The sequence below is a fragment of the Amblyomma americanum genome, chromosome 11 (assembly GCF_052857255.1).
Source record: "Amblyomma americanum isolate KBUSLIRL-KWMA chromosome 11, ASM5285725v1, whole genome shotgun sequence".
Lineage (NCBI taxonomy): Eukaryota > Metazoa > Arthropoda > Arachnida > Ixodida > Ixodidae > Amblyomma > Amblyomma americanum.
Window position 1 is genome coordinate 31213158 of NC_135507.1, and position 13856 is coordinate 31227013.

Consider the following 13856-nt stretch of genomic DNA (forward strand, 5'->3'; position numbering starts at 1 on the left):
CCAGAGTGGGATTCGAAGCACATCCGTCGCAAGCATAGCAGCTTCGCTTTCCCGATGCTTTAGGCAATTCGGCCATCGTCACTTTTTTTTTTCTGAAGCGCGGTATTTTTACAGTGAAATATGTTCTGAGCCATTAAAAAAATCCTTTAAGAAGCGAAGCAGTATGGAATCAAATTCTAAACAATACACGTCCAGGTAATAAAGCACTACAATAGATCAAGGCTGAGCACATCACCAAGAGGTGGTGCAGCGAAGTGCATACGCACCTGCTCTCGCGTTCTTAAATAAACAAAACTCGTTGTGCTAGCCATCGCATCGCTGCAGCAGCATGTGCCAACAAGGCGTAACCGGAAACCAGTTCAAGGTTGGAGCCTCCGCGGTGGCTCATCTGGTTACGGTGCTCGGCTGCTCACCTGAAATACGCGGGTTCGATACCGGCGGTGATGGTCAATTTTGATGGAGGCAAATTGCTAGAGGCCCGTGTGCTGTCGAAATTATCCGGGGCCCTCCACTACGGCGTCCCTCGTAGCCGGAGCCGCTTTGGGGCGTTGAACCCCATAAACAAAACCAAACACGGTCAAAGTTGCCTTTGCCGTCAAGCATCTTCATTGCTCACGTAAATGAATACATGGTTGCTCCTCTAAATGAGAAGCCATGGTGGCGAAAGTCATCAGATATTGAAGCTAGTGGGGCGCGAAACAGTCAAACGATGCCGTACCACACTACAGAGCAGAGAACGGTGCAGCATGAAAAATGTGTTATACCGTTTGAACATTAAGAATAACAAATGAAAATTGTATCTATTAAATGTGATATTTTCAACTGTGGCAATGGCTCTTGTCGCTGAATTAGAGAAGTCTAGCGAAAAAGCGACTACGTTAACAAAGCCCGCACCGCGTTTTCAAAGTTACCCCAACATACCACCCATTCGTTGCCACCTAAAGGCTATGCGAGCTGTACCAAAACCGCACGGATGCTTACAGCCAAGCGGTCTACCAGCAGTTTCGTGCACTTGGCTCTGCCAATCCAAACACAAGGTGCACAACCTAGCACAAGTTTTCTAAGAGAACAGTTCCTCTGATACCCACATTCATATGGCTGACAGCGTTAACCTCGATAGCAGCTACGGAATCTAAAAACTAATCGCGATGAGAACAAAATCTCGGGGCTTATCTTTCGTCTGGGCGGTGAAATATTACATGACAAATATCCTTACAGCTTGCACAAAAAGTCAACGGTACAGGCGAGCAGATGTCAGCGGAGTGGTCAAAAGAGCTCGCAGCGCAGTTCTGGGTTCATGGGAGCGCCTTCTGCGCAGCTGAACGCCTCGGAGAAAGCCGGGGTGTTCATCAAGGGTACGTTGCAGCGCATGCGCAGTGGGGAGTATATCATGACAAGCTCCTCCAACGCTCCGTCTGTGGTCGGCTGCTCAGAGTTCTGTTCGCACCACTTGAAGCAACTGCTCACGAAGAAGGCCTGTTCGGCGGTGAACCGCTGCTCGCCCAGCTTGACCTCGGGCTGCTGGCCAAGACTACGGAAGGCGCGCAGTACCTTCTCCATGCCACCGCAGTCTGCAAAGTTCTCCGACAGGGCAGTGTCACCGTATCTGTGAATTGAGTCAGAAGAAAGGCCCAGGTCAGGAGACAGTCGCGGATAAACCCAACGAGACCGAGCAATTACCTGTGGCCAGTTGACCGGGAAACTCGGTTGTAAAGATCTCGCAGGCACTGAACGCGCTCGTCGAACACCTTCCGCGACGTCGAGCTCCACCAGTCGCCCTGCTGGCCGGACTCGTTGAAGACACCGAGAACGGGGTCGAAGCCGTGCGTGACCTCGTGACCTACCACGTGACCCAGGGCGCCATAGTTGACCGACTCGGGCACGGAGAGTTCGTAGAAGGGGGCGAACATGATGGCGTCCATGATGAAGACCCAGTGGTAAATGGGCAGGTAGAACGCGTTCACCAAGATCATCGGCTGCTCGGGGTCTTCGCCTCGCAGCACAGGCCCGGTTGCTTTGATGAGGGCCAGGCGCCTCTCCGCAGAGGCATCGTGGACGGCTGTGAACATGGAGGCGTAGCTGGCCGGAAACCTCGGCAGGAAAGCGTAGTGCTCGCGCAGTCCTTCCGATGTGGGCAAGCTGAAAGGGTGGCCGACCACACGCCCCAGTCTCCGGATGCGCTTAACGCCGCTGTCGCGCGTCTCTTCATCTATCCAGGAGAGGTTCGCGATGATGGATTCCGCGGCGTTCCAGAGATTAGCGGACATGTTGCGAATGGCAGCCAGCTTGCCTTCCTCGAGGAACCACTCGTTGAACAGGTCCACCATGGCGTACGAAAGCAGCTGGTTGGGCACCGTAATACAGGACACCATACGGAGCAATGTGGCGCCCGTCTCGCTTCCCTCAGGCATGACCGTTGCCAAGTATTTCGGGGACATCGGCCCCGCCAGCTGAAGAGCGAGCAGGAAGGCCACGTAGCCGGAAACGGTCTCCGAACCCGAATGTTCGCCGACGACCAGGTCGGCGACGAACGGAAGGAAGAACTTGTTTTTGACTATCATCTGGTCGTCGGCTGTGAGCTGTCGGTCTGCTGGAAGCAGACGATTGATGGCATGGAGCAAACGGTCGGCAGTCAATTTCGGAGCTATGACCGATTCCGCGTCCGAGATCTTAACGTAGTCCAGCGTCATGCGAGTCCTCAAGGCCAGCAGAGGCAGCGCTGTGACGGTCAGGAAGCGATTGTCCAGATCGATGACCCGGCCGATCAGCCGAGGATCCGGTGGACTTCATGTAAAAAAGAGGCAAGAAAGCGTTAGCTTGGACACCGACAAATCGAATATCTGTAACGTGGATATAAAGCCTATTTGAAACGACCTGAAATGTACAAATTGCGACGGGAACTTACACTTCAAGACAAGTGAGCTTGGGGTGCCTATAGGTGAGTAATAAGACTGGGAACAATAGCGAGGACTCCTTCCCGTGTGTCAGGCGCAACCTATCGCCGCTCCGGGTATACATTAGTGAGCCGCTACTGCTGCCGCGGTCGTATTGTGTAGGTTATGGGACGCACGGCTCTTTTTGAACCCACGCTGACCATTCTTTTTTCCGAAACTATCAGCCCACAGCATAATCGCAGAGGGCGCTGCTTACAATGACACCGAGGAGAAATTGGGTAGCCGCAGATTGGTTAATTACTAGTTTTTCACACAAGGACGCAATAGAAAATTAAACAGTGTAAAACAAGGAAAGCGAACCCGCGACGTCCTCACCAAAATTAGGATGAATTATTTTGCAGTTCTTAAAAAAACTGTCAAGCGATGCAAGTGTAAGCAGAGACCTAAAGTTTGCATTATTCGATAAGCATATTGCTCAGCTTGAAGTAGATCCCTTATGAAAATGGTTTATACATTGTCTATACTAGACTTTTTATAGGCTTTACTGCCTTCCCATACGTATTTCCTTTTGTCGCTTCATTGCCTATAGGCTGTCTATAGAAAAAGTCTACTAGAGTTGTATGGCCAGAGATCAATAGATTGTCTAGACTGTCTATACGATTTGTATTGCCTATAGAGTAGGTCCATAGTATTTACTTATAGAAAGTGTATAGCCTTTAAAGACAAAAGTCTATGGACACACTGCCTAAAGATATTTTTGTAAGGGGATACCAGTTACATCCTAGTCTCATCCGGTCACCTAACTTCCTGCCGCCCCTGCTACGCTTGGCATCTCTCGGAATCCACTCCGTTGCCCTTAAGGACCAGCGGTTATCTTAGCCGAACGTACCTTTCTGCTAAGAGAGTGGCCGACCGGACGAAAGCGTCGTGCAGTTCTCCGGCGCTTGCGAGAAGAGTTCGGAGCACTGACCAAGTCAGGACAGCCTCAAGATTCAGTTCCCAGTGGAGCATGTAGAAGCCAGGCTGGTTGAAGTTCTTGTCCGGTTGCAAGTGGAAGAGCACGTTCACGTCCCTCTTCAAGCTCAGTTCCACGAGCGTGTCAAACAGCGAGGTGGGTAGCTTGTCCTTGTTCGGAGGCCACGTCAGGTTGTAGCCGGCCATGAAGTCCTTGAGCTTGTCTGCGGAGAAACCACAATTGTACAGAGGAGGTTAACAGCTGCATTTGGTGGTTTGTAATACTTGATGTGTACTCACGACCATTTGTGCTTCAATTTCGCAGCGAAGCCTGATAAACCTTCTATACAATTAGCGGTATCGCTATCAGCGTCTTCATTGTATGTCGTCACCCAGTACAGGAGACTTCGGAGGCAACCGGAAGTTGAAGGTTCCAAAGGATCCGCTAGCATTTCCCAGACAGCCTTTGTGGTTTCTAATGCTCTGTTTAGTATCTGTGGTTCAGCAACGGCCTCGGGGCATTGCCACCATCCTGCCACTGCACTGCAAAAGGCGGTTCCGCCTGCCATCCTCACTGCATTTGAGGTGCGGATGCAGCTGAATTTGGCGTTACGTTCCGTAAGCGGGACGGCATCTTTTACAACAGGTTTCTGGTGCGGTCCTGCGGCCGATTATCTATGAAATCGTGGATACTGTTGCTAAATTTTGGTCGCGTTATTTGTCCTTTCCAATGATGCGCAAGCATTAGTAAACAAATCGCCGCGTGGGATTTGCCTGTGCCGGTTAAATAATTTAGCATCAAGTTTCTTCGCTCCCGTTCTTTCAGATTTGGTTTCAACTCCTGACCTATAGCTCTGATGTGTAAAGGGACTTGATGTCACTTGAGGCATAAGAACTGCCCTGTGTACCCTGTTAGTAATGGCTTTTCTATCTCTCCATTCGTTCCCCTTCCCACGTGTACAGCAGCATACTGGGTGTCCCCTACTTAACCTCCCTGCCTTTCATTCACCTTCCCCCTACTATCTTCATATTTAGCTCATACGATTAATGTGCCGACTGTCACAGCCCCTTTTTCATTCATACGCATTGTGACTATCAAGGTTCGCTGGCGTAAAAATGGCAGTGAATAAAGACGGAAAAGCAGCGGTTATGTCAACGTTTTCTTGTGCCTCACGTGATGTGAAGTTTAATTAGATCTCGTAACCACCGTTCGGTGATTGAAATCGCAACAGGAGGAGAGAGGGTAATTAACAAAGCATTTACTCTGCGCCTCTTACGTGCGATTCCAAAGGAGAAAAGGCGCTACCGAGCAGCTGTGCGTGCTCCCTCAACAATCAAGTTTGTGTGATTGTAATGCAGCTTCCCTAAATAAGAACTTCGCTGAGAGCCCGTAATTTTCCCCGAAACCAGCACTGAAATCGAGATCCGTGGTTTTCCGCACAGAAGCCAAGCCTATTTGAAAAATTTGCACCATAAGAAAAAGAAGAGATTAAAAGAGGGATAGTGGTTAGGCCTTTTGGAGACTGATTTGCTAGAACCATTAGTCCTTTTCGGGACTAACTGTTAGTGCCTTTGGGACTAACTGCAAAGAGTCCAAATGTTGGTCCCCTAAGAAAGGGGTGCAACAGTCAGTCCCCGGAAACAGCCGACAGCAGCTAATCTAGACAATTTAAGCAATATTTTTCCAGCGAACCGTTCGATGGCTGTGAGCTTCTTAACATTTGCCACTACTTCCCCTGAAAATGTGGCTCTTTGAAAGAACCTCAGGGGACCCCCAGAGAAATTTTCACTATAGGGTTAAACACTGCTGACCTGAAATGGGCACGCAATGACTTATTTAAATGGCTTCTGGAAGCATTTGTTTCGCAATACTGACAGCTTCAGGCTAGGTGTCCTCTCGACGCGACTATCGTGTGGTCGCGACACTATCACAGCTCCGCCCATTTTGTTCTACAGTGCTGAAGGCTGTAGCACACTGTACTAAAGGCTGCTTTTGACAATGGTCGTTTGTCGTCTCTCGAAGGTTCTGAGCCGTGTTGAAATATATCAAACCCAAGCAGCCATCCGATCGACGAAGGCTGAGTCCACGATAAACCGTCGCTGACATAACCTTTTGTAGTGATAGCTACACTACGCCAGCCACTTCGTGAGGTCAGCGCGGCTGCGCTCTGAGCTGTAGCACCACCGCTCCGCTTGCTGTTCGCATGCGCGGAGTGACGTCATACCCGCAGGTGGTTTGCGCGTCGCGCACTCGCCGCTGCGCCGACGGCGGAGCAGACGCCGTCCGCCTAGTCAGTTGTGCGCATGCGCTGAGTGACGTCAAAGCACGAAGCTGGCGTGCGCGCCGTGCGCCTACATTACGCTGGCATTTCGAGCCTTCAGCGTGGCGGCGCCGTGGCCACCGTGGCAGCTGCCGGCGGCGTGGCGCGCCGGCGAAACCAAGTGGGTAATGAGTGGAGAGAAAGGGAGAGAGAGAGAGTGAATCAACGTCCAGGGACGAAGATGAAGAAGGAACGCCCAGCGAAAGGCAGCGGCGGAAGACTAACTTCGTAATTCGACTGAGCGAGTTCCACTCGGCCAGCTGTAGCTATCGCGTCACTCCAGGTTTAACCAGAGCTAGACCACAGCTATTTCTTTGCCTCCGCAGGCACAAGGCTCACCCAAATGACACTTGACTTTCCGGTATGCCGGCACCTCTGCTTATCTCCAGAGCAGATACTCGGCAACGCACGTACCGAGTCGGTCGACGCCGTTGAAGGTCTCGTGAAGGCATCGCTGCGACATGTAGATGGCCTTGAAACGCGGGCTGTCTTCGCCTTCCTTGTCGCGCATCGCGTCCAGGTCCTGGATGATGACTCTCTTGTAGAAGGCGAGAATGACGCGGACTTGGAGACGCAGGAAGGCGTTGGGAAAGATGGTGCCCTGCAAGAGCGTCGCGCTCTGACGCGCGTGTCGTAACTGACAGACTGTCGGCCACATTCCCAAGTGAGTGTGATAGTTGCTGTCACTTGCTGGTGGCCAATAAGAGCGCGACATCGGCAGTCACGTGCTTCGCGTCAGTGGTATGTGGACCCGGATGTCCGTAATCTCAACTCTCAAGAAAGGCAGGGTGCGGTACGACCGGGGCTACACTTTTATACGGTGGCCAAGTAGTTCAGCATCCGCCTCTCATGCGGAAGGTGCGGGGTTCGAGCCACAGCGCCGCCGGGTACCCACCGGTGATACAATGGGCACAAGCTTTCCCCTGGTCTGGTGTTCGGCTTATCTAGGGTGAAATGCTTGGGAAATCGGTCTCTGACCCCACCTTGAGAATTCGAAAATACCTTGTGCCACGGCGCTCATTGGTCATAGATTCCCTTCGCGCCATAAAAATCCACTATCATCATAAGTTTTCTGCAGAGATGCAGCGCTACGAGTGTTGTTAACATTTGTGCCCTGGAAGTACTTGCGCATGGGGCTGGAACTTGGGGGCTAACGAAAAGGCTTGAAATTGAATTGAGGACAGCACATTGCTATGGAAGGGAAATGACAGGGGTGACGTTAAGAGTCAGGAAAAGAGCAGCGTGGGTAAGCAAACGACAGGCGAGTTAATAATACACAAAGTAAAATCAAGAACAATGGAATTAACATGGGTTGGATATGTAACACGAATATTAAAGAAATGATGGTGCGTTAGGATCGCGGAGTGCATTCCATCAACAGCAATGCGTAGCGGGGGACAGCATAGAGTAAATTGGGGAGGCGAGATTAGATGGATTGGGGGGGGGGGCGAATTAACTGAGATATGGCGGCTGCAATAGCGCAGAACGGAGCAGAATGGACTTCGATGGGATAGACGTGTAGTCTGCAGTGTACGTAAGCTGATGATGACGATTATTAGCGATTTCTTTCATGTGCGAGAGAGGACGACAGGCTTGTAAAGTACGCACCGCGGCGCTCGAGTAGTGTCCGCACACGTAGTCGTAAAAGTCGTCGCACGGTTTCTTGGAGACGTCGATGGACTGGGACATCTCCTGGATCCAGCTCTGGCACGTGGGCTGCTGGCAGCCGATGAAGGACCTGAGAAAAAGCCAAGTGCACCCTTGGAGCAGACAGTTCAACCAATGAAGCCTCGCCATTTAAGGGGTATCAGCCATTCTTGGGCTCAAAAGCCTCCATCCTTTTTTTACTTCGAAATTCCCACAGCAGCGGTGCTTTCTTGTCAGGTCTGGCCACTAGCTACTTCCGTGACAGGTATCCAGCCGGAAATGCAACTGCAACAAACTTCTTTACGACCAGGAATTACTCTCTCCGTTTTCATGTGGGCTTGCAGGCGATTGAACAGTTTTTAATTTTGCTTCTGATTTACAGTATATGCCTGGGTACCTGCCTGAACTCTTAGACACGCAGAAATGATCCCAATTTTATTATTTCAATAAAGCAAAAAGAGTTTTCTTTCGTTTCATTTCTGCAATATAGGGACCCCGCCAACCAGCGACCAAATATTGGAAGTTCATAGCTCTAATCAGAGGTTTCCGCTGTTTCAGAATTACAAGTTGCCCTTACAAGTTGTCCGGTCACCATCGCACACTAGCACCTTTTCTGTTTCACTCTTTTTTTTCGAGCAGCAACGGACTGGAACGGCCTACCGCGTGACATCGTCAACATCGCTTCATCATCTACTTTTCAAGAACGTGTTACCGATCACCTTCAATTCTAAATAATCTTCCCTGTTTGTTTGCCCGTTTAAATAAAATTCTAGCCCTTATGTAATACCCCCGAAAAAAAAGGTCCTTGTAAGGTAATAAACTGAAGTGAACTATGTACTATAACCCGCCGCGGTGGCTCAGTGGATAGGGCGCTCGACTACTGATCTGGAGTTCCCGGGCTTGAACCCGACCGCGAAGGCTGCGTTTTTATGGAGGCAAAACGCGAAGGCGCCCGTGCGCTGTGCGATGTCAGCGCACGTTAAAGATCCCCAGGTGGTCGGAATTATTCCGGAGCCCTCCACTACGGTACCGCTTTCTTCCTGTCTTCTTTCACTCCCACCTTTATTCCTTCCCTTAAGGTGCGGTTCAGGTGTCCAACGATATATGAGACAGATACTGCGTCATTTCCTTTCCCCAAAAACCAATTATTATTATTATTAACTATATAGTATATAGTGAAGTGGCCAATATAGTCGCCGTGCCCACTCACCTAATCCAGGCGGGTATGCCGAGGCAGATGAGTACGGTGGTACCCGTGGCGACGAGGGCGCACCTGGCATAGCGGCGCCAACGGGGCTTCTCGTAGCGGAACTCGAGCCGCTGGTCGCCGTCGTACGGCTGCGGTTGTTGCGGCGCAGCCTCGCTGGAGCTGCTGGAGGTCGACGAGGACTCGCCTCCGCTTCTCCACGTCTTGCTTCCGTACGCCTCCTTGGTGGTCGCCTTGACGACGTCCTTGCGGACGTCGCCTTGACTCTCGGACGCACGGACTTTGCTAGCCACCTTTGTCATGGCGACGACTTCCGACCAGCTCGGCGCAAAGCAGGACGTCCAGGAGAGGGCTCAGTGAGATGTACAGAGCTGCGCCAATTCATGAAAATGTTTCTCGACAGGATAGATATATTGCCGTCGTTATCTTTAAGGCTTTAAGTTTGAAAGACGCTTGCACGTAAGAAAATATTAGAGTAGGTTGGCACAGTTTCAGTGTAGTCCATGCTGGCAGTAGCATGAAAAGACGACGGCGCAGTCAACATGGAATACCATCGACTAATGTGCTCTGAACCGGTAGCTTTCACGACGTATCTGCCCTACATATCATCATCGAAGTCCGGTCGGTTACGTCTGCTGAAGAAACAAAGACCTGTCTAATTAATTGCCAGTTTGCCTTCTCCTGCGCCATTTGCGGCCGTCGTATCCATGTAACCTCATCTTCTCACATGACGCGCTTTGCCGTCCACTGCTACGCTTTCCAACACGCGTAATCCACTCGCTTCCCTCACCCCCGGCTACCTGCTATCCGTATTGCATGTCCGTTTCCTTTTACTCATTTCGGCTGTAGGATTCTAACTCGTTTTTGTGCACTAACTCTTCCTGTCTGTTAACGTTACCCTTATCATTTTCCTCTTTATGACTGTCTCCGCTGTCGTTTCTTTGTTCCAAGGCCGTTTCATTAGCCTCCAACTATAGTGCCCGAGGAAGAGGATGTCGTGTGCATGGTTACTGAGCGGTTGATTTCCATGCGCAGGGCAGCACTATAAGCTACGAGGCACGCCATAGTAGATGGCTGCGGATTAACTAAGACCACTGTCCGTGGTTCTTTGACCTGCACGGTGACTTCAAGTTTCGCCTACATCGAAATGTCGCGACCGAAACCTGGATCGAATGCGCGAACTTGTATTGGGCTGCAGAACATCATAGCCGCTGATTCGCCACCACGATGGATGCCGTCCGTAGAGCGTATAGTTCCGTTCTTACAAGGGCAGAGTGCTTCGGGTTTCAACTGCCGGTTCCTCCTCGCAGATCGAGTAACGTCTCTTGAACGGCGATTTAGGCTCAAAACCGTATCAGAATCTAACCTTGAACGTAGGTAACACACACGCAGGGGTGATCGTAGGTAATTTTTGTGCTGTTAATTTTCGGTGCAAGAAAAAAAGGGGGAAAACGTCTGCATAGGGATTCGAGCTGCTGTGTTACGCTTTTTAAAGCGCAGCATATTTCGATTGCGCCACATAACTGATGAGAACGAACGCTTTTAAATGCGTTCTCGTCTGCTGCCACAAAACTTCTCCTACACGACTCTTACGTAGCACTACTTAACTGGGAGTTGGATCTTAATCATCATCATTACCCTAGGGGTATTGTACCTTTGAGAGAAAGGAATCGTGCGTCCGTACAAATTTGCTTATGCAACATGCTGAACGAGTGTCACGCAAACGTTCCGAGGTTATCGGCAATGCTCGTCACTGTGACGTTTATGCAAAGGAAACTAGGGTACAAATGCTGGTTGTGCTCAGGACTCCTTTACACGAGCATCGAGAAACCTCCAATGTCCTTTCTTCACTCGGGCGATTGGGAGAACTTGTGACACTGTGGTATCAAATGGCGCCATGTGTATATCTTCTAAGGTGTGGCGTCAACAGTGCCTCTTAGGCGCATTACTCTGGTTCATCAGGCTAACACTAATTTCAGTTCGGTCGGCCAAGTTCATCGGCTAGAGGGTTCCGAAGTGTCGTCCTGTTGGGGTGAGTAGGGCATGTAATGCGAAGGCAAGATAACCGCTGGTCCTTAAGGGTAACGGAGTGGATTCCAAGGGAAGGCAAGCGTAGCAGGGAGCGGCAGAAGGTTAGGTGGGCGGATGAGATAGTTTTCGGGGATAGAGTGGGCGCCGCTGGCAAAGGACCGGGTTAATTGGAGAGACATGGGAGAGGCTTTTGCCCTGCAGTGGGTGTAGTCAGGCTGATGATTCAATTCAATTCAATTCATTTCCATTTATTTTCCAGAAAATTCTGGCGGCTGCCTGGACTAAAAGCTGTAGGTATACAGCTTGACGAGGCCCAGGCAGTCGTTACAAGGCATAGAAGCAGACTTTGTTGAGAACATTTACATACACACACAAAAAAAACGAACACATAGTCAGGTTACAGTTTTCACAATAAACAGGACAGCCAGAAAGCACAAAATCATCAATAAATTACAATAGGGAAATACAGAAAACATATTTACATAAGATACAAGGGAGCAGCTGTACTTGGGCGCGAATTATACGTCAGGAATTATTTTTGAAGAAATAATTCACGCAATGCTTTCTTAGTAGGGTTATTTATGTCTTTATATCTATTTAAAATTACTGGAAGATTGTGCTGTAGTGCATGGAACTTATAGTCAGTGCGAAAATGGGGAACTAACCAAGTGTCTGTGTTGCGAGTATTAACTGTGTGATCGTTCTGTTTCAGTAGCGCAGCGCCCTCTATCATAGACCTAAAAGATGACGACAGATGAAATGAAAGCAATATTCGGAATTCATACATACTTTGAATTTTTAACACACTGAATGTTTCAAAAGCTTGCCGTGTGTGGATTAGGTAATCAAGATTGGCAATGTGACGTATAGCTTTCTTTTGCAGAAGGTAAATTTTTTCTAGGTTGGTCTTAGTTGTTGTCAACCAGACTAATGAGCAATAGCTTATTTGCGAGACAAATAATGCATTATATATTTGTAGCTTTATTTTACCAGGAAGGAACGCGCGGCAACGAGCAATTGCACCTGTTACCAACGAGAGGTTTTTTATTATCTTCTCAACATGCGAATCCCATGTAAGGTGTGAAGAAAATGTTACACCTAGTATGGTGTGTTCGTGAACAATTTCAATTTCTTCACCCCCACAAATGATCTTTTTTTCTAGACGAAAATTTTTGTCTCTTGCACAAAATAACATAACTTTCGTTTTTGCAGGATTAATTTTTAGTAGATTAATATCAGACCATTCACGAAGCCGATTAAGAAGTTGATTACACTTGGTGACTAGTTCATTCACATCAGGACCAGAGAACAAAATCGTGCAGTCATCAGCGTAAATAATGAATTTTAAACCTTGGTCAATGTTCACAATACTGTTTAAATAGACATTAAATAGCAGAGGGCCTAGTACACTTCCCTGAGGTACGCCTCTGATTATAGGTAGTAGAGATGATTGGTGGTTTCGAATATATACACACTGTTGCCTGTCAGCTAAGTAAGATTTTATTAAAGATAAAGGGTTGCCACGAATCCCATAGACTGAGAGCTTATGAGTTAGAGCTTATGATGAACCAGTTATAACTCTAAATAGGAGAGACAAGCACATTATACTTCCTGTTTTCTTGATAGCTATCCTCTGGACGTATATAATAAATCATCAGACAGTTTCAGCTTCAGTGCAGGTACATAATGATTTGTTCTCGTGTGTTAACTCTTTGTTCTCTTTTATACTGGAGCTAACTGTACCTTGAGAAAACTGTTTAGACAGACGCAGTCTTCGTCACGCCCTGTTAGAACGATCAACACGTCGCTCGCATCATTGTAAAGAGTGACTACTTTGTTGACAGCACTGAATCAGTCCGTTGCTTTATGGTCGCGCTTGAGGTCCCTTTGCACATCTACGGCTGGCGGGACGGAAGCTATGTACGCGTCGATTGATCTGTCCACACTACCCACCATCGAAATAGCCCGCCTGGTTAGTCAGTGCCTGACCCAAAAGAGGTCCTTGTCCTGCAGTGTGTGTAATCAGGCTGATGATGATGATGTGACATCAAGACATACGGCGTGTACTCACGTACGGTGCAAGCACAGCATACGAAAAAGAACACCATGTGGACTGAATCGACACGGATACTGCTTTTCAGTTTCACCCCAAATGCACGGCCCTTGCATCTTCGTTCAAAGAGGAACCTCTCATTCTATTACAAATGCCTTGAGCGCACGGAAAGCAATTTCATCATAACCATGCGACTAAAGTTTTAAGCTCCAGTGAAGCTTAGATGTACTGACGGGCACTGAGCCTGAGCGGCAGTGTAGTAGTAATGACAATTGTCATCACTACTACACTGCGGCTCAGGCTACCTACAGTAGTCAAGCTCGCCAGATGCATGCAAGGCTCGACACAAATGCTCATCTGTCAGAAGTAGACACGTTCACATTCCTGCTCTTAGGTTTAGCACAGTTCACAGGAACTTTTTTTCTTCCAGAGAAGCTGAGAGTAGCGAGCAGACACTGATCCGATACACAGAAGGAAATGCGAGGAGGAAATTTTTCGATGACCGCGGGAAACAGAAGCGCCGAAAAAGAACCAGGTAAGGCGGATAGTTAAGGGGGATAGTTGAGGATGCGCGAAGGGGGCTTAATTATTCCGGCGGCCGTAAAGCTTATCGGGGTGCGGTTGAGTGTCATCGTCGATCACGATCCACGAACAGCTCACTAATCGCCTCGGCAGTCTGTTCCTTCCATGCTACTGCGAAGATGCGACGTCGTCGAATCTTACCTCAGCGCTTGAAGGTCTCGCCGCGA

At 49.1% G+C, this 13856-nt stretch overlaps 1 protein-coding gene across 1 annotated transcript; it reads right to left on the reverse strand.

Annotated features, from left to right (window-relative positions):
- Nucleotides 1-697: 697 nt before the first annotated feature.
- LOC144109537 (neprilysin-1-like) lies at nt 698-9325 on the reverse strand. Its single transcript, XM_077642362.1, has 6 exons — nt 9027-9325; nt 7778-7907; nt 6584-6770; nt 3784-4072; nt 1681-2784; nt 698-1606 (listed from the first exon to the last, which is right to left on the reverse strand). Exons 1-6 carry the CDS (start codon nt 9323-9325, stop codon nt 1267-1269), a joined length of 2349 nt encoding a protein of 782 aa, XP_077498488.1. The 3' UTR covers nt 698-1266.
- Nucleotides 9326-13856: the final 4531 nt, after the last annotated feature.

Bases quoted from the DNA above. Each gene is read 5' to 3' on its own strand.
- LOC144109537 (XM_077642362.1), bottom strand. From the start codon at position 9,325: ATGACAAAGGTGGCTAGCAAAGTCCGTGCGTCCGAGAGTCAAGGCGAC. The intron at 7,908-9,026 runs GTGAGTGGGCAC...GCTTTTTCTCAG, and splicing joins GGCATACCCGCCTGGATTAG to GTCCTTCATCGGCTGCCAGC. The intron at 2,785-3,783 runs GTACGTTCGGCT...TTTTACATGAAG, and splicing joins GCCACTCTCTTAGCAGAAAG to TCCACCGGATCCTCGGCTGA.